This window comes from Onychostruthus taczanowskii, unplaced genomic scaffold (genome assembly GCF_017590055.1).
Source record: "Onychostruthus taczanowskii isolate IOZ18803 unplaced genomic scaffold, ASM1759005v1 scaffold207, whole genome shotgun sequence".
Lineage (NCBI taxonomy): Eukaryota > Metazoa > Chordata > Aves > Passeriformes > Passeridae > Onychostruthus > Onychostruthus taczanowskii.
The window spans coordinates 113,121-140,073 of record NW_024499318.1 but is presented as its reverse complement, the minus strand read 5'-3'; the positions used below and the strand labels follow the sequence as shown (position 1 = coordinate 140,073).

The window sequence follows — 26,953 nt, the reverse complement described above, 5'->3', positions numbered from 1 at the left end:
GGGGGGGGGGGAGCACCGGCGGGTGGGGGGGGGGGGTCCCTTTAGCGCCCCTCGCCACCCCCCAGGATGCTCCGGGATGCTCAGAAAATTGGGGACATCGGCAGGGTTGGGACGGACAGCGGGGGTGCCTCGCTGGGGACAGTCCCCGGGGACCCCCAGGTGACGGCGGTGGCCACGCCGTGACCCCTCGGTGGCACCGCGGGCATCCCCCGTCTGTCAGCGCCGGGATCGGGGCCGCATCCCCGGGGCCGGATCCGCGGCCAGCCCCGCTCCCGGCGCTGATAACGGGATCCGGTGTCCGCTGCCCGGCCACGGGAGCCAGCGCGGCCCGGGGGGAGGCGCGGGGGTATCGGGTGACTCCGCGGGGCCCCCCGCGCTCTCAAAGGGCTCTTGTCCGCCTGAAAAGGCCCCACAATCCCGAGCCCGACGTTGCTGCAGCAACGCCTCGGCCAAGAAACCGGAGCCCGAGCTGGCCCCGGTGATGCTGATAATCCCGAGGATCCCGTTACGGCCCCGGATCCGCGCGGGCCGGAGCCCGCAGCCTGCCCGGCTCCGGCATCCCCGGGGAGCTCAGCCCCGGATTCCTCAGCCCCCGGATTCCTGATCCCCCGGATTCCTGATCCCCCGAATGCTTCAGCCCCCGAATTCCTGATCCCCCGAATTCCTGATCCCCCAAATGCTTCAGCCCCCGAATTCCTCAGCCCCCGAATTCCTGATTCCCCAAATTTCTAATCCTCCAAATTCCTAGTCCCCCAAATTCCTCAGTCCCCAAATTCCTGATCCTCTGAATTCCTCAGCCTCCAAATGCTTCAAGTCCCAAATTCCTCAGCCCTCAAATTCTTGATCCCCCAAAATCCTAATCCCCCAAATTCCTGATCCTCCAAGTTCCTCAGCCCCCAAGTTCTTCATCCCCCAAATTCCTCAGCCCTCAAATTCCTGATCCCCCAAATTCCTCAGCCCCCAAGTTCTTCATCCCCCAAATTCCTCAGCCCCCCTCTCTGGGACCCTCCCCAGGAGTTGGGACCCCCTCAGACAGGAGCAGCATTTTCCCGAGCGCCGGGTGCTGCCGGGCTCCTCGTGCCGGCTTCCAGCCCTAATTTGGGGCTAATTACATCCTGCTCCCACCTCCCGCACTTCCTGCCCCGCGGCCGGGGGTGGGCCCTGCCCGGGGTCCCAAACCCGGTGGTCGTGTGGGGCCAAGCCCCCTCCCCACTGCGCTGGGAATGGGGAAACTGGATGGATGTGGGGGTCCCCAGACAGGGGAGGGGTCCCAGCTGGAATTGCGAGTCCCGGGTGGGAGCGGGGGGTCCCAAAGGGCAGCTCGGGAGGGGACACGGCCCCGATCCTGCGGTGGGGCAGGGAGGGGGGGCTCCGGATCCCGGGATCCCGAGCCTGGGGGCGCCGGGAGGGGCCGGATCCCGGGATCCCGAGCCTGGGGGCGCCGGGAGGGGCTGGATCCCGGGATCCCGAGCCTGGGGGGCTCCGGGAGGGGCTGGATCCCGGGATCCCGAGCCTGGGGGCGCCGGGAGGGGCCCCGTGGCACTCACTCGCCGTGTCCCTGTCCCCCGAGCAGCTCACAGCGGGCAGGATTCCGGGAGAGCCCGGGAACGTCACCGGGGCCAGCAGCTGCTCGTGACAGGGACGGGCATTACCCAAAAATAACCCCGACCCCACTCCCTGCCAGGCGGGGACAGAGGGGACAGGGCCATGCATTCCCAGCCCCCCAAACCCTCTGGGACAGCAGGACCGAGGTGCCCCAGGGTGAACCCCAACACCGGGGGGTCTCGGGGCGGGTCTCAGACCCTGCGGCCGGGGCAGAGCACGCCCAGCACGGCTGGCACATTCCCAGGAGCTCTTCCCGAAGCAGGAGCAGCGAGGGACATGCCAGGAGCTTTACACACAGCTTGGAACAGGTTCCAGCCACTGCGACTCCCCTGCTCCACTTTGACCCAGCTAAACCAGTTGCTCCAGTTCCCGGTGCCGGGCTGGGCCGATCTTGTCTCCCCATCCCATCACCGGGGCTTTGGAAGAGGCTTTTCCATCCCCGGGGTTTGGAAAGGGAGGAGCTGCAGTGGCCGGGCTGGGGACACCGCGGTGGCTTTGGCACTCGCGGTCCCCTCCAGCGAGCCCCGACGGGGCCAGCAGGGGCCACTGCCGGGCTGGGCATCGTGGTGGCCATCCCTAGTTGGGGTCCCCAACCCAGACGGGTTGTGGAGAACCCCGGAATGAGGATGTGGAAGTGGGCACTGACCCCCTGCACGTGGTCACCCTGTCACACGGGGTCCTGTGGTCCTATATGGGCCAAGTCCCTGTATGGTGTCTGTCCCTATATGGCCAAGGTCTCTGTGTGGTACCATCCCTATAGGGCCTGAGTTGCTATATGGTCCCTTCCCTGTCCCTAAATGGCCCAAGTCTCTATGGTCCCATCCCTATATTGCCCTGTCCCTGTCCCTATATGGCCCAAGTCCCTATATGGACCAAGTCCCTGTATGGCCCTTTCCCTGACCCTATAAGGCCCTGTCCCTGTCCCTACATGGCCCAAGTCCCTGTACAGTCCCTGACCCTATATGGCCCCCATCCCTGTCCCTAGATGGCCCCAGTCCCTCCGTGGCCCCAGTCCCTCCATGGTCCCCTCCTGGCCATGCCGGTGTCCCCTTCCCGTGGGGACAGTCCTGACAGGGATCCCAGGCTGACAAAAGACCTGGATGTCCCTTCCCCTCCTGTTGTGGGGCTGCTGCTGCATCTGCCCCTTCCTCACCCCGAATTCCAGGGCCGGGGAGTCACGGGCCCGCCTGGCTCCGGGGCCGGTGATTCACCCCAAACCTGTCCCGGTCCCTGCCGGGCCTGACTCACCCGCCGCTTTCCCAAGAGGCCACCCCGGTGCCCTGACGTGGGGCTCGGTGACCGTCCCAGCCCCGTCCCCTCCGTCATCCCGGGGCCGGATGGGGCGGCAGGAAGCCAATTCCTGCCCCGTGAGCTGGTGTGACGGTTCTGGGGTGGGGACAGGGCCACCCCGCGCCCGTGGGAGCCTCCCTGTCCCCGCCAGCGTGTCGGGGCTCAGCACAAACCGTGATGGTGACGTTGTACCGGGGATCCCCCTGCCCTCGGTCCCCAAAACACCGCTGGGGCTTTGGGACCCCAAATTCCCGCGTGTTGCCGTGGGGGGCTGCTCGCTGCAGCCTCGCTGTTTGTCACACCCGTGGGGACAGTCCTGAGGCTGTGTGCGGGGTCCCCTCGGGGTCCCCGGGGGATTTGGGGTGCCCGCAGGAGCTGCTGGGTCTGCCAGGGCTGCCATGTTATAAATACCCACTGATTAAAGGGGAGCGCTGGGGCCGTTCCAACCCCCTAATTAATTTGGATTAATTAATTTTTTACAGAGCCCACTATTAATAGGGATGATGTCAGCGGGCGGCTGAGTCACAACTCTCACTCGGTGCGGGCCGAGCCGGGCCCTGGCTCGGTGACACTGCCCGGGATGTGACAGGGATGTCACCGGAATGTGACCGGAGCCCTGGGGTCACCTCAGTGTCCCCAGCCCTGCAGGGAGAGAGCTGGGGGTGACACCTGCCCTGCACCCCCGGAATGGAGCTCAGAGTTTGGATTCAATCCTCTCGGGGGTCTTTTCCAACCAAACCGATCCCGATCCCGGGAATGTTTCTGTGCGCGGCCCCGGTGATGCCGCAGCGCCGGGGCACTCTCTGCCCGCGGTCCCGTCCTGTCCCCACCGGAGGTCCCCGGGAGGCCGCGGCGAGTTCAGGCCGAGTTTGGTCCGGTGCCCAGGAGGGGAGGGAGCGGAGGGACGGACGGAGGGACGGACGGACCGACGGACGGCGGCGCCCGGGCGGTGACTGCGCGTCCGTCCGGCCGCATCAGGAAACCCAACACCGGCGCGGGGGGGACAAAGGCTGCGCTGTCCCCTCCTGCGGCGCGGCTATAAAACCTCCTGAAAACTCCCCAAAGCTCCCGAAGCCCTCGAAACCTCCCGGGGACCGCGACCTGCCCGCAGCCTGGGGTAAGTGGGGCATCGCTCGCCGCAGCTCCGGCCCACCGATGTCCCCCCTGTCCCCTCCCCGTGTCCCCGCTCCGCCACCACCGGGACCCGCTGCCCCTCCTGCACAAGCCCCGGGACCCCTCCTGAGCCCTGCGGGGCTGAGCTGAGCCCGAGCTGGGCTGGGGAGGGGGCGAGGGTCCCCACCTGGGACACTCCTCTGCATGCGACCCCCGCTGGGCTCCTGTCCCTGCAGCTCCGGGCTAGCGGCGTGTCCGGTGCCATGGCCACGGCCGAGCCCACCGAGCCCACCGAGCCCACCGAGCCGCCGATGGAGCTGACGGAGCTGGAGGCGGCCATCGAGCGCATCGTCACCGTGTTTGTCACCTTCGCCGCCAAGGAGGGCAGGAAGGGCACGCTGACGGCCGGCGAGTTCAAGGAGCTGGTGCGGCTCCAGCTGCCCAACCTGATGAAGGTGAGGTGGGCAGCAGCAGCACCGCGGGGTCCCCGGGGGTCTCCGGGGGTCCCCCTGAACAGCGGCGCTGCTCCCGCTCCCCCGGGGTTGGCAGCCTGGTGCCCGTGCCGGTGTCTGGGCATCAGAGGCGCCCTCCCGTGCGCTCCCCGCAGGATGTGCCCTCCCTGGAGGAGAAGATGAGCGAGCTGGACGTGAACAACGACGAGGAGCTGAGGTTTGGGGAGTACTGGAGGCTGATCGGGGAGCTGGCCAAGGCCGTGCGCAGGGACAAAGCGGGCAAGAAGTGATGGAGACTCAAATAAAGAGGTTTCCCTGAGCCTGAGCATCCTGCTGTTCTTGCTGGGGGGCTCTGATCCCAGCCCCCACCACCTCCCTCCCCATGGTGGCCACGCTGGGGACAGGCTCAGCCCCGGGCTGTGGCTTTGGGGTCACTCCGTGGCTCCGGAGCCGTTCCCAAATTGCCCTTGCGCTGGTCTGGCTTTTGGGGTGCCACCCTGCGCCCCACAAACACCTTCCTGCCGCGCTGGGGGGGGCGTGGGGGGCAGAGCTGTGGCTGTGGCCGGGGTGGGGCACGGCGGATCCGGGCAGCGATGCCACCATCTCCATGGCATCCATGCCCGTCCTCTGAGGGTCTTGGGTGGCACGGGGGGGACACATCCGCCAGCACATCCCCGCTGGAGGACATCAGCGTTCAGACCCCCCGAATCCCGGCGCTGCTGGGCCGCTGAAATCCCGCTCCGGGCCCGGTGCCGTTCCCACGCCGCCGTGCCGGGCCCGCTGGGATGTGGAACCGTCGGTGTGGCCGGGAAGGAGGCGTTTCCCGGCCCCACGCTGGCGCCGGGCCAGGCTCCCAAATGAGACGCCTTGCACCACGGAGCTCCCACTCACACCTCCCCGGTATAAAACCCCGGCCCGCCGCAGCCCGCGCACACCTGGGACAGCCCGTGCTGCAGGTAAGTGGCCCGGCCGCCCCACGGGACGGGGGGGGGCTGCGCCCCGGGCCCCTCTGCTCCCACGCTCGGCTCTGCCACGACTTGCGAGGACGCCGGGGACGTGTCCCGGCAGCTCCAGCGCCGCATCCCGGGGCTCCTTCCTCGCCCTCGGCTCGGGGATGAGGAGGAGTCCTGGCGCCGGAGGAGGGGAAGCTCCCCCCCGAGCCGAGAGCTGAGCTTGGCTTCCTTCCCCCGCCAGCTCCCCCGGACCCCGCGGCACAGGAGAGACCCCCGGAGAGACCCCCAGCAGCAGGATGGGCCAGTGCAACTGCCGCAAGAAGCGCAAGGTCCGGCGGGGACACCGCGACACCGGCGGGGCGGGGGTGACCCCGCACGGCCCCGGCCTCGCAGCCCCGGGCACGGCGTGGGCCGGGGGCTGCTCTGGGGGGTTGGCAGAGCCGCTGGAAAGCTCGGGGAAGGGGGCAGCTCAGTGTGCTCCCGCGGATTGACCGCTTCGGGAGCCGGCCGCGCTCCTTGCAGCCTCTCCGAGGATGCCCCACGGCAGCGAAGCTCCGCTTCTCCTCGGCTGCCGAGCGGGACGTGCCCACCCCGCAGCCCTTGGCATCCTGTGGAGGATTTTGGGGCGCCAGGCTGAGGCTCTGCACGTTGCCCGGTGGGCATCGCCGGCTGTGGTTTCACGGCGTTCCGAGGGGAAGCCGCAGATTTTGGGTGAATCACCGTCGCTGCCCTCAAACGGAGCCGCGCGAGCGGCCGGGAGCGACCGGGAGTGACCGGGACTGACCGGGAGTGACCGGGACTGACCGGGAGCGGCCGGGAGTGACCGGGACTGACCGGGAGCGGCCGGGAGTGATCGGGAGTGACCGGGAGTGACCGGGAGTGATGGGGAGTGACCAGGAGTGATCGGGAGTGACCGGGAGTGACCAGGAGTGATCGGGAGTGACCGGGAGTGATGGGGAGTGATCGGGAGTGACCGGGAGTGACCAGGAGTGATCGGGAGTGACCGGGAGTGATTGGGAGTGACCGGGAGTGATCGGGAGTGACCGGGAGTGACCAGGACTGACCAGGAGTGACCGGGAGTGACCGGGAGTGACCAGGAGTGACCGGGAGCGACCGGGAGCGACCGGGACTGACCAGGACTGACCGGGAGCGACCGGGACTGACCGGGACTGACCGGGAGTGACCGGGAGCGGGGGTCACGCTGTTCTGCGCCCCCCACCCCGCCGGGGTTGGGGTCTGCGGGGTGGCACAGGGGCTCCCCGGAGCCCCGGGCCGGCGGGCACTGACTCACGCTGCCATCGCCGCTTGTGCGGAGGAGAGGAAGAACCAGTCGGGACGGGCCCGCGCCGGGGGTGGCGAGAGACGCCGGGGTGGCTGAGCCTGGCGGGGACAGCGCGTCTGCGGGGGTGACAGCTCGGGGGGGACGGGCGACGGCAGCTGGAGGGGCTGTCAGAGCCGGGCAACAGCTGGATGGGGGGAGAAACATCTGTATGGAGCGGTCCGGGATCCGTGTGGGGACTGCGGGCTGAGAGCTGGAGGGGGCTCACAGCTGGATGGGGGCTCACAGCTGGATGGGGGTCTCACAGCTGGATTGGGGGTCACAGCTGGATTGGGGTGTCACATCTGGATTGGGGGTCACAGCTGGATGGGGGTCACATCTGGATTGGGGGTCACAGCTGGATTGGGGGCTCACAGCTGGATGCGGAGGTGCCACAGCTGGACGGGAGGGCGCCTCACATCCGCGCAGAGGGGCCGGGTGCCGACAAGGAGATTTATCCCGTGGTTGTGCAGGGATGAAATGTTTGCTCGGGGCTTGTCCTGTCCCCTCCGCGGGATGTCCCACCCCTTGGGGACCTGTCCCACCCTTCCGGGGACCTGTCCCACCCTTCTAGGGACTTGTCCCCCTCATCCGGGGACCTGTCCCACCCCTCGGGGACCTGTCCCACCCTTCTAGGGACCTGTCCCACCCTTCTGGGGATCTGATCCACCCTTCCGGGGACCTGTCCCACCCCTTGGGGACCTGTCCCACTCATCCGGGGACCTGTCCCACCCTTCTGGGGACCTGTCCCCCTCCTCTGGGGACCTGTCCCACCCCTCGGGGACCTGTCCCACCCTTCTGGGGATCTGACCCACCCTTCCGGGGACCTGTCCCACCCCTCCGGGGACCTGTCCCACCCCTCGGGGACCTGTCCCACCCCTCCACGGAGCTGTCCCCCCCCGCCTCACCCTCTGTCCCCCCCCGCAGGACTGCCAGGAGCTCACGGACGTGGAACGGGCCATCGAGACCGTCATCAGCCAGTTCCACTGCTACGCCGTGAAGGGGCAGAAGGAGTACCTGACCCCCAACGAGATGCAGGAGCTGGTGGTGCAGAAGCTGCCGCACCTGGGCAAGGTGAGGGCAGAGCCCGGGGGCGGGCAGGAGGAGCTGGGGAGGGGGGCGGCTCTGGCTGCCGGTGGGGTCACCCCGATGTTTTGTCTGCAGTGCGTGGGACCCCTGGAAGAGAAGATCGAATGCATGGGAGACCCTAACGAGGCCAAGCTGGAGTTCGGGGAGTACTGGGACATGATGGGGGATGCGGCCAAGGGCTGCCGGAGGAAGTAGAGGGTGGTGGGGGACGGGAAGGCGCCCGAGGCCTCAGGCTCTGCTCCTGGAAGCGCCAGAAGCCGCTGGGATGCGCCTGGGAAAAAAAAAAAAAAAAAAGCGACCTCGCTGCTGCCGGAGGATTCCCCTCCCCGGCTCCATCCCCGCCCTGCTCGGCTCTCCTTCCCTCCCCCAGCTCTGTCCCCGGAGCGGGGGGCACAAAGGGGGGGGTCCTGGCAGCGGAGCCGCCTCTCTCCGTGCGCCCCCACCCCCGGGATTGTCCCCCCTCTCCGGCCCCGCAGCGCTGCGGGTGCGGCTCCCCCCGCCCCGCAGCGAGAGGGGCTCGGCTCCAAACCCCCCCTGGATGGGGAGGGGGGCTCGTCCCTGTCACCCCCATGGCACCTCCAGGGGCACCCCGGGCTCGGCCGCGGGGGGGTGTGAGTGGTCTGGGAGCTTTCCCTGCCGTCCCCCCACCCGGATTTTGGGGGGTTGTTCCGGGATGCGCTGCCCTGCCGGTGCTCCCCACCTCCGGGGATTCCTGGGGCCACCCGCGACCTTTTTTTTTTTGTATAAATTAAAAAAGGAAAACAGGGGAAAAAAAAAAAAAAAAAAAGGGGGGGGCCCCCGGGGTTTTTTGGGGTTTTTTTTTTTTTTTTTGGTAAAAATTAATAAAGGAAAACATGGGAAAAAAAAAAAAAAAAAAAGGGGGGGGCCCCCGGGGTTTTTTGGGGTTTTTTTTTTTTTTTTTTTCCTTTTTTTTTTTTTTTTTTTCCTTTTTTTTTTTTTTTTTTTGGTATAAATTAATAAAGGAAAACATCGGGGAAAAAAAAAAAACAACAAAAAACACCCAAACAAACCGACCGGAATGGGGGGAGGGGGGGCTCGTCTGTGGGGGAGACTCACCCCACAGGTGTGCTGGGCAGTGGGGACTGTGCCCCGTGCTGCAGTGACCACATCCCTGCTCTGACACCTGTGCCCATATCCACCCTCACCAAGGTGTGGTGAGGTGCTCAGCTTTGGCTTCTTCCTCTTCTCCAAGCCCAAGGACAGATGTGGAAGCAGAAAAGACTGGTCCAGCTCCAGGGATAAGGCCCCAGAGCAGGTTCAGGCACCACAGAGAGGTCACTGGCCAAGGACACTGTGCCAAGTGTCACCTGCAGAGGTAATGGTCTAGGGAGATGAGGCTGTTTATTGGAAAATTACTGCATTGTTATGCTGGAGCTGGAAAATTGAGATTGAGCAGCGTATCTCTGGGGGTGCAGGGAGTGCTGTGGGGGTGCAGGGGGTGCAGGGGATACTCTGGGGGTCCAGGGATGCTCTGGGGGTACAGGGGGTGCTGTGGGGGTCCAGGGGGTGCTGCAGGGGACGCTGCAGGTGTGTGTGACCCCCGTGGACACCCCAGGGCTCTCCACCCCCCCCATTCCCAGCTGCGGGGGTGGTCCCGTTGTGGGGACCCCAGGGGCAGAGTCATGCCCGCGCTTTGGGGATGCAGCCGGAGGGAGGTCAGGGGAGACCCCAAAACCCCGGGACACCCCAAAACCCTGGGACACCCCCAAATCCTGGGACACCCCAAAACCCTGGGACACCCCCAAATCCTGGGACACCCCAAAATCTAGGAAACCCCAAATTCCTGGGACACCCCAAAACCCTGGGACACCCCCAAATCCTGGGACACCCCAAAATCTAGGAAACCCCAAATTCCTGGGACACCCCAAAACCCTGGGACACCCCCAAATCCTGGGACACCCCAAAATCTAGGAAACCCCAAATTCCTGGGACACCCCAAAACCCTGGGACACCCCCAAATCCTGGGACACCCCAAAATCTAGGAAACCCCAAATTCCTGGGACACCCCAAAACCCTGGGACACCCCCAAATCCTGGGACACCCCAAAATCTAGGAAACCCCAAATTCCTGGGACACCCCAAAACCCTGGGACACCCCCAAATCCTGGGACACCCCAAAATCTAGGAAACCCCAAATTCCTGGGACACCCCAAAACCCTGGGACACCCCCAAATCCTGGGACACCCCAAAATCTAGGAAACCCCAAATTCCTGGGACACCCCAAAACCCTGGGACACCCCCAAATCCTGGGACACCCCAAAATCTAGGAAACCCCAAATTCCTGGGACACCCCAAAACCCTGGGACACCCCCAAATCCTGGGACACCCCAAAATCTAGGAAACCCCAAATTCCTGGGACACCCCAAAACCCTGGGACACCCCCAAATCCTGGGACACCCCAAAATCTAGGAAACCCCAAATTCCTGGGACACCCCAAAACCCTGGGACACCCCCAAATCCTGGGACACCCCAAAATCTAGGAAACCCCAAATTCCTGGGACACCCCAAAACCCTGGGACACCCCCAAATCCTGGGACACCCCAAAATCTAGGAAACCCCAAATTCCTGGGACACCCCAAAACCCTGGGACACCCCCAAATCCTGGGACACCCCAAAATCTAGGAAACCCCAAATTCCTGGGACACCCCAAAACCCTGGGACACCCCCAAATCCTGGGACACCCCAAAATCTAGGAAACCCCAAATTCCTGGGACACCCCAAAACCCTGGGACACCCCCAAATCCTGGGACACCCCAAAATCTAGGAAACCCCAAATTCCTGGGACACCCCAAAACCCTGGGACACCCCCAAATCCTGGGACACCCCAAAATCTAGGAAACCCCAAATTCCTGGGACACCCCAAAACCCTGGGACACCCCCAAATCCTGGGACACCCCAAAATCTAGGAAACCCCAAATTCCTGGGACACCCCAAAACCCTGGGACACCCCCAAATCCTGGGACACCCCAAAATCTAGGAAACCCCAAATTCCTGGGACACCCCAAAACCCTGGGACACCCCCAAATCCTGGGACAACCCCAAAATCTGGGACACCCCAAAACCCTGGTACACCCCAGAATCTAGGAAACCCCAAAATCTGGGACACCCCAAAACCCTGAGAAACCCCAAAATCTGGGACACCCCAGAATTCCTGGGACACCCCAAATTTCCTGGGCTTGGAAAGCCCCACATTCTGCGAGGCCGTGAGTAAGACCCCACCGGGCCGGGAAAAGTCGGGATTTGGTTGAAATTCCATCAAACTGTGACAGAACCGCGGGGAAGGGCCGGAGCACCCGGTTTTCCCACTTTTCCCTTCCCAGCGGGCTGCACATCCCGGAGGAGGCTGCGGGGACCCTAAAAAAAGGAGGATTTAAAAAAAAAATAAAATAAATAAATAAAAGGGAGAGGGCGTGGGCGCCTCGGCAGGGCCGGGAGAGGGAGGGAAGCAGAGGGATGATAAAATCCGGGCAGGGGACAGGTCCTGCCGGGCTGGTGGCACCCCCGGCACCGCGGTCTGCTCCCGGGTTTCACAACGGGAACGATTATTTATCGGTCATTCCCGGTGGGAACGGGAATAAACGATAAATAAAGGCGCGGCTGTGATTGCGAGGCAGGAAATGTGTCAGGTGGGGGCGATGGGGATGGGGGGACACGGCTGCGACACCGCCGCGACAATTCCTGAGGCGTGAGGCAGCCCCTGGGCCAGCCTCTGGAATGTTCTGGAGGGGACGGGGAGGGTGAGGGGCGCGACGCCCACCCTGGGGGTCACCGTGGAGGCTTTGGGGGTTTTTAGGGTGAAGGGGGAAAATGGTGAGCCTGACTCCGCGGTTTTAGGAGGTTAATTTGTTATTTTATGATTATTGTGTAGTAGAATAATCTATAATTAATATTAGAGAAAATTAAAGAATGCCACTCCAAAGCTATACTGAAGAATATAGAAAAAGGGTATAAATTGTTATAATAAAATAATTTATTTTATTATATATATTATTATTTATTATTATATTAATATATATTGTTATAATAATTTTTATATTAATTTATTATATATTAATATATATTAATATATTAATTTATATATTAATTTATTATTATATATTATATATCATATATATTATTATATTATTATAGAATAATCTATAATTAATATTAGAGCCTATTAAAGAATGCTACATTAAAGCTATAGTAAAGAATATAGAAAAAGGATACAGACAAATTATCATAATAATTTGTTATTTCATTATTATATTCTAGAATAATCTATAATTAATATTATAGAATACTAAAGAATGCCACACTAAAGCTATACTGAAGAATATAGAAAAAGGATACAGACAAATTACTATAATAAAATAATTTCTTCTTTTATTATTGTATTATAGAATAAACTATAATTAATATCAGAGAATATTAAAGAATGCCACACTAAAGCTCTAGTAAAGAATACAGAAAAAGGACACAGGCAGAAGGTTTAACAAGGACGATACAGGAAACTCGTGGTTGATTTTTTAGACTCTGACTCTCCTGCTTTTAGCTCCCAAATTTGCTAATTTTAGCTCCCAAATTTGCTAATTTTAGCTCCCAAATTTGCCTTGAACCAGGGCCTGACACAGCTGGCCATTCAGTTAAAACAATTCACGTGTCGGATAAACAATCTTCATACTCCGAGGCAGAAAACCCGCGAGGAGCTGAGGCTTCTCCTCTCCCCGAGAAAGGAAATCCCGCTGAAAAAAAATCACTCAAGAAACATCAGGACAAGAAAAGCGGAGGCTGAAAATAAAAATAATTCAAGAAACATCACACCAAGAAAAGTGGTGGCTGAAAAAAATAATTCAAGAAACATCACACCAAGAAAAGCGGAGGCTGAAAAAAAATAATTCAAGAAACATCACACCAAGAAAAGCCCCCTCTGCAAAGGCTGGGAAAAATAATTCAGGAAACATCACACCAAGAAAAGCCCCCTCTGCAAAGGCTGAAAAAAATTACTCAAGAAATATCACACCAAGAAAAGAGGTGGCTGAAAATAAAAATAATTCAAGAAACATCACACCAAGAAAAGTGGTAGCTGAAAAAAATAATTCAATAAATATCACACCAAGAAAAGCCCCCTCTGCAAAGGCTGAAAAAAATAATTCAGCAAACATCACGACAAGAAAAGCGGTGGCTGAAAAAAATAATTCAGGAAATATCACACCAAGAAAAGCCCCCTCTGCGAAGCCTCCCGTGGTGCTGCAGACACCAAACACCTCCCAAACTTTCATTTTGGGGTGGTGGGAGGGGGGGGAGCTGCACCAGGGGACCCCCAACCCCCCCGGGCTCCCCGAGGGCCGGGCCGGTGGCTGCTCGGGGCACACGCACACGCCCTGGATGCCTTGTAAAAAAAAAAAAAAATAAGGGCCTGGCTGCGGTTGTGACATCCGCCGGGGCAGCAGGGCGATGAAAGGCCGTGATTCAGGCGTGAGCTGTTTGCCTGCAGGCTCCGGGAGGGATCCGGGAGCGATTCGGGAGCGATTCGGGAGGGATTCCCACCCTCCCGGGGTGTTGCGTCAACTCCGCCGCGAACACCATCTCGGCCCAAAGAAAACAGGTTTGCTTCCTTCCCCGGCCGAGATTAGGAAGAGGCCAGGGCAGAGCTGACGCGGTTTTTTTTTGTTTTTTTTTTTTTCCGGGATTTGGGAGGGAGTCGCGGAGGTGCTGGGAGCAGGTGGAATAAATCACCTCCTGCTTTGCATCCTCAGATGAGCCCTCCCCGATAAGGCCGGCATCTGATCTCGCCATCGCATCGCTCTGGGAGACACCGGGCCTGCAATTTGCGGGGATGGTTAATTATGGATGGGACTTTACCAGCCCAGGGAAGAGCCTGATCCGTCCCGGGGCAGCCGGAGAGGGCTGAGTGCTGGACAGGGCCCCGAAGCTGGGTCAGCCCCTTGGACCCACCAGAACGAGTGGTTTGGGCTCAAATAATGGATTTTATTTGCTCCAAACATGGGTCAGCACCAGAACAAGTGGTTTGGGTTCACATTAAGGATTTTATTCACCCCAAACCTGTGCCAGCACCAGAAGAAGTGGTCTGGGCTCAAAGAAAGGATTTTATTCACCCCAAACCTGGGTCAGCCCCCCTGCACCCACCATAATGAGTGGTTTTGGCCCAAATAAAGGATTTTGTTCACCCCAAACCTGTCAGCCCCTTGCACCCCCCAGAACAAGTAGTTTTGGCCCAAATTAAGGATTTTATTCGCCCCAAACCTGTGCCAGCACCAGAACGAGTGGTTTAGGCTCAAATTAAGGATTTTATTTGCCCCCAGTGCCTGGGGTTGGGTTGGAGCAGGGATGAGCGAATTTCCAGGATCAGGCGGGAATTCTGCGCCCGCTCCTCGCTGCTGGGAGCCCTCGTGCAGCCCGTGGGGTCTTTGGGGCGCTCCCCACACCCAGCCCACCACCCCAAACCCCGAAAGAGCCCCGGGAGGAGCCGGGGCCGCTGCGGGTCCCTGCTCGCTCCGACCCGTCCCGGTGTTGCAACCTCGGGGAACCATTTCCCAGGTAAGCCCCGCTCCGGGAACGCCCTGGGAACGTCAGGGAGGGGTGGGAGCCTCCTTAAAAACCCGGCTGGGCCGGCGGGATGGGTGCGAGGTGAGGAGAGAGCGGCGACAGCGGCTGCCACCGCCCGCGAGGTCACAGCGGCGACACACGGACACTGCGGGACCCCGGCAGGATGCAGGTGGGGCTCCCCGGGAATTCCCGGGGTGGGGAAGCTGGCCTCGGGAGCCTCGGGATGGATATTTGGCCGGGATGAGCCCTGGGGTGTGCGGCTGCAGGTTGGGAGGTGGAAATTCCTGGAATCCTTCGGGAGCGGGGCCCGGGCTGGAGGGACCTGCCGGGGTCACCGGGGGGGAACCGGGACGGGATCGGCGGCACCCGCGGAGCTTCCCTGGAGCTGGGGAGCTGGGCCTGGGGCAGCCAGAGGGGTCTGGATCCTGGGAAAGGGGGATCTGCCGGTGGAAAAGGGGATTTGTTGGTGGAAAAGGGGGATTTGTCGGTGGAAAAGGGCGATTTGCAGGTGGAAAAGCAACATTTGTTGGTGGAAAAGGGGATTTGGCAGTGGAAAAGGGGGATTTGTTGGTGGAAAAGGGGGATTTGTCGGTGGAAAAGGGGATTTAGCAGTGGAAAAGGGGGATCTGCTGGTGGAAAAGGGGGATTTGTTGGTGGAAAAGGGGGATCTGCCGGTGGAAAAGGGCAATTTGCAGGTGGAAAAGCAAGATTTGTTGGTGGAAAAGGGGATTTGGCAGTGGAAAAGGGGGATTTGTTGGTGGAAAAGGGGGATTTGTTGGTGGAAAAGGGAATCTGCCAGTGGAAAAGGGGAATTTGTTGGTGGAAAAGCAAGATTGGTTGGTGGAAAAGGGGATTTGGCAGTGGAAAAGGGGATTTGTTGGTGGAAAAGGGAGTCTGCCAGTGGAAAAGGGGGATCTGCCAGTGGAAAAGGGGGATCTGCCAGTGGAAAAGGGGGATCTGCCAGTGGAAAAGGGGGATCTGCCAGTGGAAAAGGGGGATCTGCCAGTGGAAAAGGGGGATCTGCCAGTGGAGAAGCAGGATTTGTTGGTAGAAAATGGGATTTGACAGTGGAAAAGGGGGACTTTTTTGGTGGAAAAGCAGGATTTTTTGGTGGAAAAGGAGGATTTTTTGGTGGAAAAGCAGGATTTTTTGGTGGAAAAGGAGGATTTTTTGGTGGAAAAGCAGGATTTTTTGGTGGAAAAGGAGGATTTTTTGGTGGAAAAGCAGGATTTTTTGGTGGAAAAGGAGGATTTTTTGGTGGAAAAGCAGGATTTTTTGGTGGAAAAGGAGGATTTTTTGGTGGAAAAGCAGGATTTTTTGGTGGAAAAGCAGGATTTTTTGGTGGAAAAGGGCGATTTGCCGCTGGAAAAGCAGGATTTGCCGGCGGGGCCAGGCAGCGCTGGGGCCGTGCTCGGCTCTCTGTCCCCGCTCTGGGCACTGGCGAGGGGGGAGGAAGGAGAGGGAGAGGAGGAAGGAGGGGTGGGAGGGATTGGAGCTGCTGGAGACCCCCAGGCTGCCCGTCCCACCCAGCTGGGGCCGGGTCTCACCCCGGTGTCCCCGTGTGCCACCCGGCAGTGCCCCGTGCCCCCGGCTGGCCCCGGGGCCGTGCCGTGAGTCACCGGCGGAGCAGCAGCCGCGGTGCCCCAAGGACGGGCCGGGCGCTGGGGACAGGTGACACCGATGTCACTGAGCGACAGCAGGGGGTGCCGAGGGGGTTTTTTTGCCAAAATCCTTTGGGTTCCTGGGCTGGCATCGCTGTGTGACAGCCCCAAAGCCACCCTGGTGACAGTCCTGAGAGTTGGGGACAGTCCCGAGAGTTGGGGACAGTCCCCAGCCCCGGGGTGATGGAGTGACCTCAGGACGTGGCAGCACAGGGACAAGGATGGCGTGGGAGGACACAGGGCCACGCTGAGGCACGTGGGGACAAGGAGAGAGCGTGGCTGAGCCCGGTGTCACCTCCCTGGGGCTGGACTGGGCAGGGTCAGGCTGAGGAGAGGGGACAGCAGCCAAATTCTGGCACGGGGCAGGTCCCAGAGCGAGCAGCCGGGCTGGGGACACCCTCAGATGATGTCCCCAGAGTGGGGACAGTGCTGGGCCACCCCTCGGCGCTCAAGGCCCACGTGGCGGTGGCTGTGGCGCTCGCCGTTGTCCCCAAACCAGTGTGGAACCAGAGGGACCCACCGAGCCCAGCTGTCCCCACTCCCGGCCACCGGCGGGGCAGGAAAGAGCCAAGTCCTGCCAAGGTGACGCAGTTTCCGTGTCCTTGTCACCGGGATGTGACGGTGACCATCCTGCTGGGCCCAGCCAGCGCTTCCTGCCCGGCGACAGGAGGGGACAGGAGGGGACAGCCAGGAGGGGACCCTGAGCCGTGGAGAACGGGGCGGGGGGTGGCTCGGCAGGCCGGGACCTGCCCCGCCGGGCCGTTCCCGGAGCCGTGAAGCAACAGGAGGGCTGGCTGGTAATTCCTGCCCCATTCCTCCCTAATGAGCTCTGGGAAGCGCCGGCCGCGGCCCTGGCGCTGCTCAGCCCCGCGGCACCGGGGCCGTCATCACCGGCCCGGCCCGGCCCGGCCGGGAGTTCTGGGCTGGCGCAGGTGGCAGAGAGGATTTTTTGGGGGTGATGTGAGTGATGAGAACCCCACCCGCGCCCGCGGGCCTTGGCCGCTCCGCGGGGGATGGGTTTGTGGTGGAGACCCCCGAGGGTCTCAGCTGAGCGCCGCCCCCGCAGGGAACCATGGCCGAGTGCACGGAGCTGGAATGGGCCGTGCAGGTGCTGGTGAACAACTTCGACAAGTACTCGAGCCGCTGCTGCTGCTGCAAGAACCCGCGGCGCATCAGCAAGAAGGATTTTCGGAAGATGCTCAGCCGGGAGCTCAACCACATGCTGACCGTGAGCCCGTGGGGGGCTGCGGGGCGGGGGTCTCGGGGGAGGGGGGTTTCCCCTTCCCGAGCACGGCTTGAGCATCTCCGTTCTCTCCTCAGGACACCGGGAACCGCCGCGCCGCCGACAAGCTCATCTGCGACCTGGATGAGAACAAGGACGGGCGCATCAGCTTCGAGGAGTACTGGACCTTGATAGGCGGCATCGCCAGCCCCATCGCGCAGATCATCCGCCAGCAGGAGCAGAGTGTCAAACACACCAAGTAGCCGCTGCTGGACCCATCCCGGACCCCCCCGGACCCCCCCCGGCTCCTCCACCAACCCCGCTTTGTGCCCGCCCCGAGCCTCCGGAACCCCGAGGTCCCCACGAGTAGAACGGGGTAGAGGCGGGCAGACCCCGGGGGTGGGATTTGGGGGGCGAAGCTGTGGCAGCCTCGGGGGGCTCCTCCTTGTTCTGCCCCCCTCCTCTCAAAGGAAGAGGCTCCCGCTGCTCCGGGACGGGAATTCTGTCTGTCCTCAGCGCTGCGCCGGCAGAAATCCCAGCACGGGCAGCCCCCCCTCTGCCTTTGGGGCTGCCCCCCAAACTGGGGGGGTCTCCTTGAGCAAAGGGCGCTTTTCCCCCTGCCCGGGGGGCGGCGCGGTCCCGGCCGGGTGCCGCACCGTGGTTATTTATTGCAGCAATAAAGTTCGGAGGAGCAGCGGGTGCCGCTCAGCTTTTGCCGTCGCGGGAGGGGCGGCGGAGGGGGGGGACGGATGAGGGAGGGGGTCCCCGCCCTCCACCGCCGTGTCACGCCTTGCCTGGGCTGGCGACAAGGCCGGTCCCGAGTGCCCCGGAGCCACCACGGGGTGTCAGCACACACCGCGGCCGCGATTGTCCCGTGTCCCCCCCCCCGAGTCAGGGGGGGAACATTCGCACATCCACGGCTGCCCCCACCCCAATTCCTGTCCCAGCACCCCAGCCGGGGTGGGGGCAAAGCTCCGCGGGACCCCCGGGCTGGGCAGGGCGGAGCTGCCGGCGCCCTGCAGGAATCCCGGGCCCGGCAGTTTTGGCTTTTCCTGGGAATTTCTCACCGGGAAGAGACCGGGCCGTGGAGCTGGAGCGCGGTGGGGGCCCCCGAGTCACGGGGTGGGGGGCGGCACCGTGGAACCAGGACCCCCCCCCTCTCGCCCCTCGGGTGCTGCCCGCTCCCGCAGCCCCCCCCGAGCAGCCCGGAGCTCCCGTGCCAGCCGAACCGGGCTGTCCCCGTGGGAGCGGGCGGGGCCGGGCTGAGTCACGGCCGAGGAATCCCCGCGGGGCGAGGCCCGGCCGTGACTCAGCCCGGGGGGTGCGGGGCCGGGCCGGGCGCGGCTCCGCCGGGACGCGGAGATCCGGCCTCGACCCCCATCCTTGGGGTCTCTGTGCTTGGGGACAGCCACCCCCAAGTCCCATTTTGGGGAATAATCCCGGGAATTTTCCCCCCCTCCTCGTGTCCCTTTCCCAGCCCTGGAGGAGATGGGGGGACAGGGACGCGCAGGATCTCACAGCTCAGTTATTAACGGGATCTCACAGCTCATTAATGGGATCTCACAAAGATCATTAATGGGATCTCACAGAGCTCATTAACGGGATCTCACAGCTCATTAATGGGATCACAGAGCTCATTAATGGGATCACACAGCTCACTCATTAACGGGATCTCACAGAGCTCATTAACGGGATCACACAGCTCATTAATGGGATCTCACAGCTCATTAATGGGATCTCACAGAGCTCATTAATGGGATCACACAGCTCATTAACGGGATCTCACAGCTCGTTAATGGGATCACAGAGCTCATTAACGGGATCTCACAGAGCTCATTAACGGGATCTCACAGCTCATTAATGGGATCTCACAGAGCTCATTAATGGGATCACACAGCTCATTAACGGGATCTCACAGCCCGTTAATGGGATCACAGAGCTCATTAATGGGATCTCACAGAGCTCATTAACGGGATCACACATCTCATTAATGAAATCACACAGCTCGTTAGCCAAAAATGAGGCGCGGGCGAAACCCTCTCAGGGAGCAGCAGGGCGGGCCCGGGGGCTCGGGGGTGTCGCGGGGGCAGCGCCGCCCTCCCGGGGCTATAAACCCCCTCCGTGCCCCGGCGCCTCATCCCGACCCCTGGGCGAGCTGATCCGCGCTGAGCCGGTGAGTCCCCGCTCCCCTTCCCCCCAAAAGCTGCCCGGGACACCCCCAAAAGCTGACGGCAGCCCCGCGTGTCCCCAGGCCGGCCATGGCGTGTCCCCTGGAGCAGGCGATGGCCCTCATGGTCACCACCTTCCACAAGTACTCGGCCAAGGAGGGCGACAAGTACAAGCTCAGCAAGGCCGAGCTCAAGGAGCTGCTCAACAAGGAGCTGCCCGTCTTCGGGAGCGTGAGTGGCCGCGGGGACGTCCCCGGGTGTCCCTCGGGGAGGGTGGAGGGACAGGAGAGGAGCAGCCCCGGGTTCTGGGGGGGGGTCTCTGAAATTCGGATGGATTCGTCCCTCAGAGAGCTCGTGCTTCCCTGGGGAAGGGGAGGTCTCGAGGGGCTCATTTTTCCTTTAAATTTTTCTTTTAAAAAAAGTTTGTTTTTTTTTTTAAACCCACGGAAATATTTGGTTCGGCAAAGGAAATCACGCTCAAATTTCCTTTTTTTTTTTTTTTTTTTTCTTTTCTTTTTCCCCCTCCCCCCATCATTTATTTTTTAAACCCTCACTTCCCTTTCTTGGCTTGTGGTTTCAACCGGGAGGCGATTATCATTTATTTTTTAAAGCCTCACTTCCCTTTCTTGGCTTGTGGTTTCAACCGGGAGGCGATTTTTATTTATTTATTTATTTATTTATTTATTTATTTATTAGTGGCCACAAGCAGCGGGCCCAGGCTGACTCACGCCTTCCTCCAGCTCCGGGGGATTTTCCATGGCGTGCCTCAGCCCTGGGAGGTTTTATTTTGGAAAAATTTGAGCAAAACCAGCCCTTGGATGTTCCCCTGAAGGTTCTGCCTGCCTCGGGGAGGGTTCAGGAGTGGTGCCCCGGGTGCCACCGGGGTTGGGGACACACCAAGCCTGGGCAAGGCACAGCAGCCAGAGCCACAACCGGGGGTGGCATTCGGGAGTCACGGGGCTCCCCCGCCCCCAGCAGCTCCGGGCAGGTCGGGACTGGTTTGGGAAAGATCCCTCAGCTTCTCTCTGCCTTTCCAGAGAATAATCCCGGCTGTAAAACCCCCACAGAGCAGGACAGAGCCTGTCCCCAAGCCCCCAGCTCCTCCCCGAGCCCCCTCAAGTCCTTCCAGGAGCTCCAAACTTTCCCCTACCCCTTCCCAGACCCTTTACAAAGAACCCCCGGAGCTTCTGCCCCTCCCAGCGATTCCCCCAAATCTCCACTCGCTGCTGGGGTGACCAAGCTCAGCCTTGGGGGCTTTTTTCAGCCAAAATGTGAAGACCCCCCGAGCTGGGGTTTGGTGAATTTCCCACCCTGAGCACGGCAGCAACCGCAGCTTCGTCGCCGTTTTTGTCCCTCTGCCCAGCTGGGGGACACTCGGGGGTTTTGCCAGGCTTGGGGGGTGGGCAGTGCCGGTTCCCGGTGCTCCCGCAGCTCCCGGACACGTGCCCGGGGCCGCGCAGCCACGGGAGCAGCCCCGTTACACAACGGCGCCTCGGGACGCCGCCCTCGCCGCTGGGAAACACAAATCGCTGCCAGGCCACTGGAAAAGGCAAAAAAACCCCTCGGCACAAGCCCGGCTCGACACCACCCCCGCTGGGTCCCGGCAGAACCTCGGGATGCTGCCGGGAGCAGCGCGGGCGGCACCGGGGGGACGCGGTGCCCACCCGCACATCCCCAATCCCGGGGGGCTCTCCCAGCCCTGGCGGTCCCTGGGCAGCCCCAGAGGCACATTTTGCTCCTCCTAACCCAAACCACCGCCCGTGGCAGTGGGGAGGGGGGCTCCCGGGGTTTCCTTTCTCCTCCTTTTTTCCTTTCCCAGCCGGGTCCGGGCGGGCTCGGCCGCGGCGCTGCCTCCCCGGCCGGGTGTGGCCCAGGCGGGGCTATAAATGCCAGGGCCTGAGGCTGGCTCCCCTTCCGCCCTGCCCGTCCTCCCGTGGCCAGCCTGAACTCTCGGTGAGTTGCTTTTCCCCCCTCCCTTCCCTCTCCAGATGCTCTCCAGATGTTGCCGAGGCGCGGCTGCCCCCCCTCCCCCTGGCAGAGGTTCCTGCTGCAGGTGCCGAGCTGGGAATGTGGATTTCACCTGGCGAGGGCTGGAAAAGCGCCTGAACCCTTTCCCTGCCCCATTTTCCTTCTATTTTGGGGCTGCCCAGCCCGGCCGGAGCGGGAGGTGGGGCCAGGGAGGGAACGGCGCATCCCGGGCCTGGCACGGGTGTACCCGGCGATGCCCAGCTCTGTCCCCTCCCCGTGTCCCCAGGCTTGCCGCTGTCCCCATGGCGTGTCCCCTGGAGCAGGCGCTGGCCGTGGTGGTCGCCACCTTCCACAAGTACTCTGGCAACGAGGGCGACAAGTACAAGCTCAACAAAGCCGAGCTTAAGGAGCTGCTCACCAAGGAGCTGCCGAGCTTCAGCGTGAGTGCCGGGGGGGGGGGGCCTGGGGCCGACGTGCAAAGGCCGGTTTTAACCCCTCCTTTTCCCTCCCCCCGGGCAGAAGCAAACCAGCGAGGCCAGTTTACAGAAGCTGATGAGCAACCTGGACTGCAACAGCGACAACGAGGTGGACTTCCAGGAGTACGTGACCTTCCTGGCCTGCATGGCCATGATGTGCAACGAGTTCTTCCAGGACCTCCCGGACAAGATGCCCCGCAGGAAGTGAGGGCAGGGCCCGGCACCGCCCCGGGACCCTCCCGTTGTGCTCCCGATGTCATTTCAATAAATCTCGATTTAAATGAAGCGTTTTTGACCCGGGATGGGGGATCTCTGCCTGGGTTGGGGGAAGCTGGGGGTGATGCCAGGCTGGCTGCAGCTGTGGCTCTGGCTGTAGTTCTGGTTCTCTTTCTGGCTCTGGCCGTGGTTTTGGCTCTGGTTCTGGCTGATTCTGGCTCTGGCTCTCGTTCTGGTTCTGGCTCTGGCTCTGGCTCTGGTTCTGGTTCCGGTTCTGGCTCTGGTTCTCACTCTGCCGGGGGTGCATCCTCCGAGGCCTCCCGAACCGCCCCCGGAGCCACTCCCAGGCTGGCTCTGGCTCTGGCTCTGGCTCTGGCTCTGGCTCTGGCTCTGGCTCTGGCTCTGGTTCTGGTTCTCGCTCTGCCCGAGTGGATGCTGCATCCCCCGCGGCCTCCCGAACCGTCCCCGGAGCCACTCCCAGGCTGGCTCTGGCTCTGGCTCTGGCTCTGGCTCGGGTTCTGGTTCTGGTTCTGGTTCTCGCTCTGCCCGGGTGGATGCTGCATCCCCCGCGGCCTCCCGAACCGCCCCCGGGGCCGCTCCCCGGCAGCCACGTCGGGCTCACTCAGCCCTGCCCGGCCGCTCCTCCGCAGGAGCCGCTGGCATCCCGCAGGGATGCGGGAACAGCTCCGAGCTGGAATTATACCAGCTCGGGCTCTGTCCCTCACCCGTGGATGTCGCGATTGTCGCCTTCCCACCCCTCGCGTTCCTGCCCGGGGTGCGGCCGTGCCGAGCAGCCACTTCCCGGTGCCCCGGGCCAGCCCTTCCCGGTCCCGGCCCCGCCGCTCCGTTCCTCCCCCGCTGCCCTTTCCCCTCGCAATGAAAATCTTTGTCACGCTGCTGGCTCCAGATGTGCCACACGCCCCTTCCAGATGTGGCTGCGCCCCCTCCACCGCCGTCATCCTCAGCTCGGGGATGCTCCAGCCATGACACAAAGGGACAGGAGGAGAGGGAACGTCCTCGGGGGGGGGGCTCATGGTGTGGAATTTCCTCCTGGAAAGGCCTTGGAAGGGCGGCCCAGGGAGGTTTGGAGTGGGCACCCCTAGAGGTGTCCGGGGAACTCCTGGGTGTTGGTCTGGGTGAGCAGGTGGGGATTGGGCACAACTTGGACTCCATGATCTTGGAGCTTTTCCAACATCCGGCTGGGATCCTGGGAGTCTAAGATTTAGGGAAAAAAAAATTCTCCATTCCTCCAAAATCAGTGAACCCCCAGAGAATGGGGCTGCACCCCCGGGTAGGTGAGAGGGAGCCCCAAAATCCCACTCCTCACCTGTGGCCATCTGAAGGTGGAATGATGCTGCCCACAGGGATCCAACCTAAATCCATCCCCTTGTCAGGGATCCACCCTGAATCACTCACCTGTCCTTGTCCCTCTCCTGTCCCCATGGCACTCACCTGTCCTCGTCCCCCTTGCCAGGTGGCTCAGCCACTCCCTCTCACATCCCCATGGCACACAGGTGTCCTTGTTCCTGTCCGGTCCCCATGGCACTCACCTGTCTTTGTTCCTCTCTGGTCCCCATGGCACTCACTTGTCTTTGTCCCTCTCCTGTCCCCATGGCACTCACCTGTCCTGGTCCCTCTCCTGTCCCCATGGCACACAGGTGTCCTTGTTCCTCTCCGGTCCCCATGGCACTCACCTTTGTCCCTCTCCTGTCCCCATGGCACTCACCTGTGCTTGTCCCTGTCCCCATGGCACTCACCTGTCCTGGTCCCTCTCCTGTCCCCAGGGCACACAGGTGTCCTTGTCCCCCTCCCATCCCCATGGCACTCACCTGTCCTTGTCCCTGTCCCCATGGCACTCACCTGTCCTGGTCCCTCTCCTGTCCCCATGGCACACAGGTGTCCTTGTCCCCCTCCCATCCCCATGGCACTCACCTGTCCTGGTCCCTCTCCTGTCCCCATGGCACTCACCTGTCCTTATCCCCCTCCCATCCCCATGGCACTCACCTGTCCTTGTCCCTGTCCCCACGTGGCCCAGCCACGCCCTCTGCCATCCCCAGGCCTGTCTGAACCCGTGTCACTGCCGGGTCACCTGTGTCCCTCTGCCCAGCCCACGCATGTCCCCTTCCCGTTGAGGACGTGCCCGTCCCCATCCCAAACCCCGTCCCTTTGTCTCCCTCTTTTGCAATTTTGGGTTTTTCTGGCAGCAGTTCCTGGGATTAGGAGGCTGGCAGGAGATGTTTCACCACCGCTGTCACCGTCACTTCCCAAAAGCCTCCGTGACCACCTCGGGGTGGAGGCTCCTCACCACCCCCCTCCAGACACTTGGGGTTCTTCAGCTCATTCTGGGCACTGGGAATACTGGGGGGGCTCCACTGGGAGCACTGGGGGGGGTCTCAAAGCTGGGGGACAGCTGGGGGTGGGCAGGGTTGGCCAATGCCCTGGGTTATCCAGCAATTCCAGCTGCCGGGAAGTGCCACCTCCCAGGAGCGGCTGGCAGAGTTCCACACAGCAGGATTGTCCCCTGGATCATGGGGAATGTCCTCAGGGAGGGTTGGGATGTGCTGGCCACCCTGGCACCTGTCTGTGGGGAGTGAATTGGCGGAGAATTTTCAAAGCCTGACAAAATGAAATTGAAGTTTTTCAAACGCCTCTCAATTGCCCCATTTGTGAGTCAGAAAAGGACTTAATCCGACACCTGTCCAAAATTCACCAAAAACATCTGTGACAAACCACTGGGTGAAACCAGTGTCAGCTGGAGACCCCCACCCAGAGAAGTTCCTCTTCCACCATCTCCATCAAACACTTGTGGAACGTTCCAGAAAAGCTCTTGCGCCATTGCTGACCCCCAATGCCATTTTTGGTGTTTCCTTGGTTTGCCTGACGAGTCTGGGGCTTCCCCTCCCTCGATAACAGTTCCTGGATGGGGTGAGGAGCCCGAAATCCTCACCTGGGCGTGCTGAGCTGCCTTGCACAACTCCTGGAGGTTCCTGCCCTGCCGGGAACCGAGGCTGGCACGGCTGGCATCTCCAGCAGGGTATAAAAGGTGCCATCTCCGGCTCGGCATCACCCGATCCTCCTGCTCCTTCCTCTGCAGAGCCCAGACCTCCTCCAAGGTGAGCAGCTCCTTCCTGATGAGCGGCCGGTGCCCGTGCTGGGGTTCTGTTTGATATTTTGCCGTTTTTCCCCCTCCCAGCAGGATGAAAACCGACCTGGAGCTGGCGCTGGAATGCGCCGTCAACGTCTACCACCGGTACGCCATGAGGCACCCCATGGACGACTACCTGAGCAAGGAGGAGTTCTCCAGTCTGCTCAAGGACACGGCCGAGCCTTTCCTGAGGAACACGGTGCCGGTGAGAGCCCTGATCAATGGGATCAATGGGATGGGTTAGGATGGGATCAGTGAGATGGGATCAATGGGATGAGATGGGATCAGTGGGATGGGATTGATGGGATGGGATTGATGGGTTGGGATGGGATCCATGGGATGGGATGGGATCAATGGGATGGGATCAGTGGGATTGGATAGGTTGGGATGAGATGGGATGGGTGGGAACGGGCCTGGGAGGTCCTCTCATTCCGTGGATGCTAGGCAGGGACACATCCCGCTGGATTGGGGTGCTCAGAGCTCATCCTTGGGCACTTCCAGGGATCCCTGGGGATGGGGAGGGTTCACAGAATTCCAGAATCACTGGGCTGGAGGAGACCTTCAAGACCATCTAGTCCAACCCTGCCCCAACACTTCAACTAATCCCTGGCACCCAGTGCCACATCCAGGGACGGTGACTCCACCACCTCCTTGGGCAGACCATTCCAGAACTTTATCTTGGGAGCTTCCCAAAGAGAAGGAGGGTTTTTTGGGGTTCAGCCCTTACTGGATAAGGGTGAGTGACCCCGAGCTGACTGTGCTCCCCCCACAGCCCAAAACGACCATTGACAGCTACATCCAGCAGCTCTTCACCAAAGCCGACGGCAACCACGACGGCCGCCTCAAGTTCACCGAGTTCCTGACCACGCTGAGCCTCGTGGCCATCGATGCCCACAACAGGTCCCACAAGGGCCCTGGTGATGACCACGGCCACGACCACGGGCATGACCATGGGCATGGGCACAGCCACCGTCACTGAAACGGAGCCGTCTCCCACGGTGGCTGAGCCACGGGACTGTGTCCCCCCAAGAGCCTCAGCCCTGTAACCAAACCTTTGTCACCTGCTTCTCCTTCGTGGCATTGAAATAAAATCCCTTCCTTTGAGCACCAAACCCATCTGTGTGCCGTGTCCTGGGGTCTGTGGGGGTTGAAGGGGAATAGCAACAGGAAGGGAAGAGTGGCATGGGGGAGGTCCTTGTTCTGGGCATAGGGGGGTCAGGACAAGGTTTTGTGGGGTCCCAGTGGGCAGCACAGGGCGAGTCAGCTCCTGGAGGGTGTCAGATCCCAGGGTGAAGCTTCAGGCAGTGCCAGAAGTGAAACACAGTTTGGGGGGGGTCCTTCCAAGGGTCTCTGCCAAGACCCAGCCCTGGAACTGGGGGTGCCACATCCTGGGAGTGCCACATCCCAGGGATGTCAAATCCCTAAGGGTGCCACATCCCAGGGGTGCTGCATCCCAGGGGTGCTGCATTCCAGGGGTGACACTTCCCAGGCGTGTGTGACATGTTTTTGTGACCCCAAAACAATCCAGCAGCCCCATCAGAGCAAAGAACAAGGCCGAGGTGCTCCGGGGGCTCCATCCTGGGAGCTACTCATGGCCCCTCTGCAGAACGAGTCAAACCTTTCGTGGTTTGGGACACGTCCCCCAGGTCACCATGCACCTGAAAACCACCGTGGGCTCCTGGGGGCTGAAACAGGAGGGGAGAAGAGC

General features: G+C 61.4%; 6 protein-coding genes across 7 annotated transcripts in view; 5 read left to right on the top strand and 1 right to left on the bottom strand.

Moving 5' to 3' along the window:
* Positions 1 to 1,629, bottom strand: part of S100A1 (S100 calcium binding protein A1) — a 4,543-nt gene extending 2,914 nt beyond the window's left edge. The window contains exon 1 of the mRNA XM_041403977.1: positions 1,548 to 1,629. The gene's annotated coding sequence lies outside the window, so the exon portion shown is untranslated. The remainder of the gene's footprint in view (positions 1 to 1,547) is intronic.
* Positions 1,630 to 3,779: 2,150 nt separating this feature from the next.
* On the top strand, positions 3,780 to 4,779 carry S100A13 (S100 calcium binding protein A13). The gene is made up of 3 exons (XM_041403984.1): positions 3,780 to 4,012; positions 4,245 to 4,463; positions 4,616 to 4,779. The coding sequence occupies exons 2-3, from the start codon at positions 4,272 to 4,274 to the stop codon at positions 4,748 to 4,750; spliced, it is 327 nt and encodes a 108-aa protein (XP_041259918.1). The 5' UTR covers positions 3,780 to 4,012; positions 4,245 to 4,271; the 3' UTR covers positions 4,751 to 4,779.
* A 22-nt stretch (positions 4,780 to 4,801) lies between these two features.
* On the top strand, positions 4,802 to 8,540 carry S100A14 (S100 calcium binding protein A14). The gene is made up of 4 exons (XM_041403990.1): positions 4,802 to 5,416; positions 5,655 to 5,742; positions 7,659 to 7,805; positions 7,896 to 8,540. Exons 2-4 carry the CDS (start codon positions 5,710 to 5,712, stop codon positions 8,013 to 8,015), a joined length of 300 nt encoding a protein of 99 aa, XP_041259924.1. The 5' UTR covers positions 4,802 to 5,416; positions 5,655 to 5,709; the 3' UTR covers positions 8,016 to 8,540.
* Positions 8,541 to 16,688: 8,148 nt separating this feature from the next.
* On the top strand, positions 16,689 to 17,985 carry S100A16 (S100 calcium binding protein A16). Its single transcript, XM_041403985.1, has 3 exons — positions 16,689 to 16,847; positions 17,117 to 17,278; positions 17,371 to 17,985. The coding sequence occupies exons 2-3, from the start codon at positions 17,123 to 17,125 to the stop codon at positions 17,533 to 17,535; spliced, it is 321 nt and encodes a 106-aa protein (XP_041259919.1). The 5' UTR covers positions 16,689 to 16,847; positions 17,117 to 17,122; the 3' UTR covers positions 17,536 to 17,985.
* A 1,545-nt stretch (positions 17,986 to 19,530) lies between these two features.
* LOC121335636 (protein S100-A4-like) lies at positions 19,531 to 22,169 on the top strand. Of its 2 annotated transcripts, XM_041403988.1 has the most exons (3): positions 21,109 to 21,393; positions 21,695 to 21,848; positions 21,928 to 22,169. In XM_041403988.1, the coding sequence occupies exons 2-3, from the start codon at positions 21,711 to 21,713 to the stop codon at positions 22,090 to 22,092; spliced, it is 303 nt and encodes a 100-aa protein (XP_041259922.1). In that variant the 5' UTR covers positions 21,109 to 21,393; positions 21,695 to 21,710; the 3' UTR covers positions 22,093 to 22,169. The 2 variants fall into 2 exon arrangements, with proteins under 2 accessions (XP_041259923.1, XP_041259922.1); XM_041403989.1 differs by lacking the exons at positions 21,109 to 21,393; positions 21,695 to 21,848 and adding an exon at positions 19,531 to 19,671.
* Positions 22,170 to 25,297: 3,128 nt separating this feature from the next.
* LOC121335629 (protein S100-A9-like) lies at positions 25,298 to 26,248 on the top strand. Its single transcript, XM_041403980.1, has 2 exons — positions 25,298 to 25,450; positions 26,018 to 26,248. The coding sequence occupies exons 1-2, from the start codon at positions 25,298 to 25,300 to the stop codon at positions 26,222 to 26,224; spliced, it is 360 nt and encodes a 119-aa protein (XP_041259914.1). The 3' UTR covers positions 26,225 to 26,248.
* Positions 26,249 to 26,953: the final 705 nt, after the last annotated feature.

What these genes read in the sequence shown, in the direction of transcription:
- S100A14 (XM_041403990.1), top strand. Translation starts at nt 5,710, where the DNA reads ATGGGCCAGTGCAACTGCCGCAAGAAGCGCAAG. An exon ending in ACTGCCGCAAGAAGCGCAAG is followed by an intron (nt 5,743 to 7,658) that starts GTCCGGCGGGGA and finishes CCCCCCCCGCAG; the next exon opens with GACTGCCAGGAGCTCACGGA. An exon ending in AGCTGCCGCACCTGGGCAAG is followed by an intron (nt 7,806 to 7,895) that starts GTGAGGGCAGAG and finishes TTTTGTCTGCAG; the next exon opens with TGCGTGGGACCCCTGGAAGA.
- S100A13 (XM_041403984.1), top strand. Translation starts at nt 4,272, where the DNA reads ATGGCCACGGCCGAGCCCACCGAGCCCACCGAGCCCACCGAGCCGCCG. An exon ending in AGCTGCCCAACCTGATGAAG is followed by an intron (nt 4,464 to 4,615) that starts GTGAGGTGGGCA and finishes CGCTCCCCGCAG; the next exon opens with GATGTGCCCTCCCTGGAGGA.
- LOC121335636 (XM_041403989.1), top strand. Translation starts at nt 19,531, where the DNA reads ATGGCGTGTCCCCTGGAGCAGGCGATGGCCCTCATGGTCACCACCTTC. An exon ending in AGCTGCCCGTCTTCGGGAGC is followed by an intron (nt 19,672 to 21,927) that starts GTGAGTGGCCGC and finishes CCCCCCGGGCAG; the next exon opens with AAGCAAACCAGCGAGGCCAG.
- LOC121335629 (XM_041403980.1), top strand. Translation starts at nt 25,298, where the DNA reads ATGAAAACCGACCTGGAGCTGGCGCTGGAATGCGCCGTCAACGTCTAC. An exon ending in TCCTGAGGAACACGGTGCCG is followed by an intron (nt 25,451 to 26,017) that starts GTGAGAGCCCTG and finishes CTCCCCCCACAG; the next exon opens with CCCAAAACGACCATTGACAG.
- S100A16 (XM_041403985.1), top strand. Translation starts at nt 17,123, where the DNA reads ATGGCCGAGTGCACGGAGCTGGAATGGGCCGTGCAGGTGCTGGTGAAC. An exon ending in AGCTCAACCACATGCTGACC is followed by an intron (nt 17,279 to 17,370) that starts GTGAGCCCGTGG and finishes TTCTCTCCTCAG; the next exon opens with GACACCGGGAACCGCCGCGC.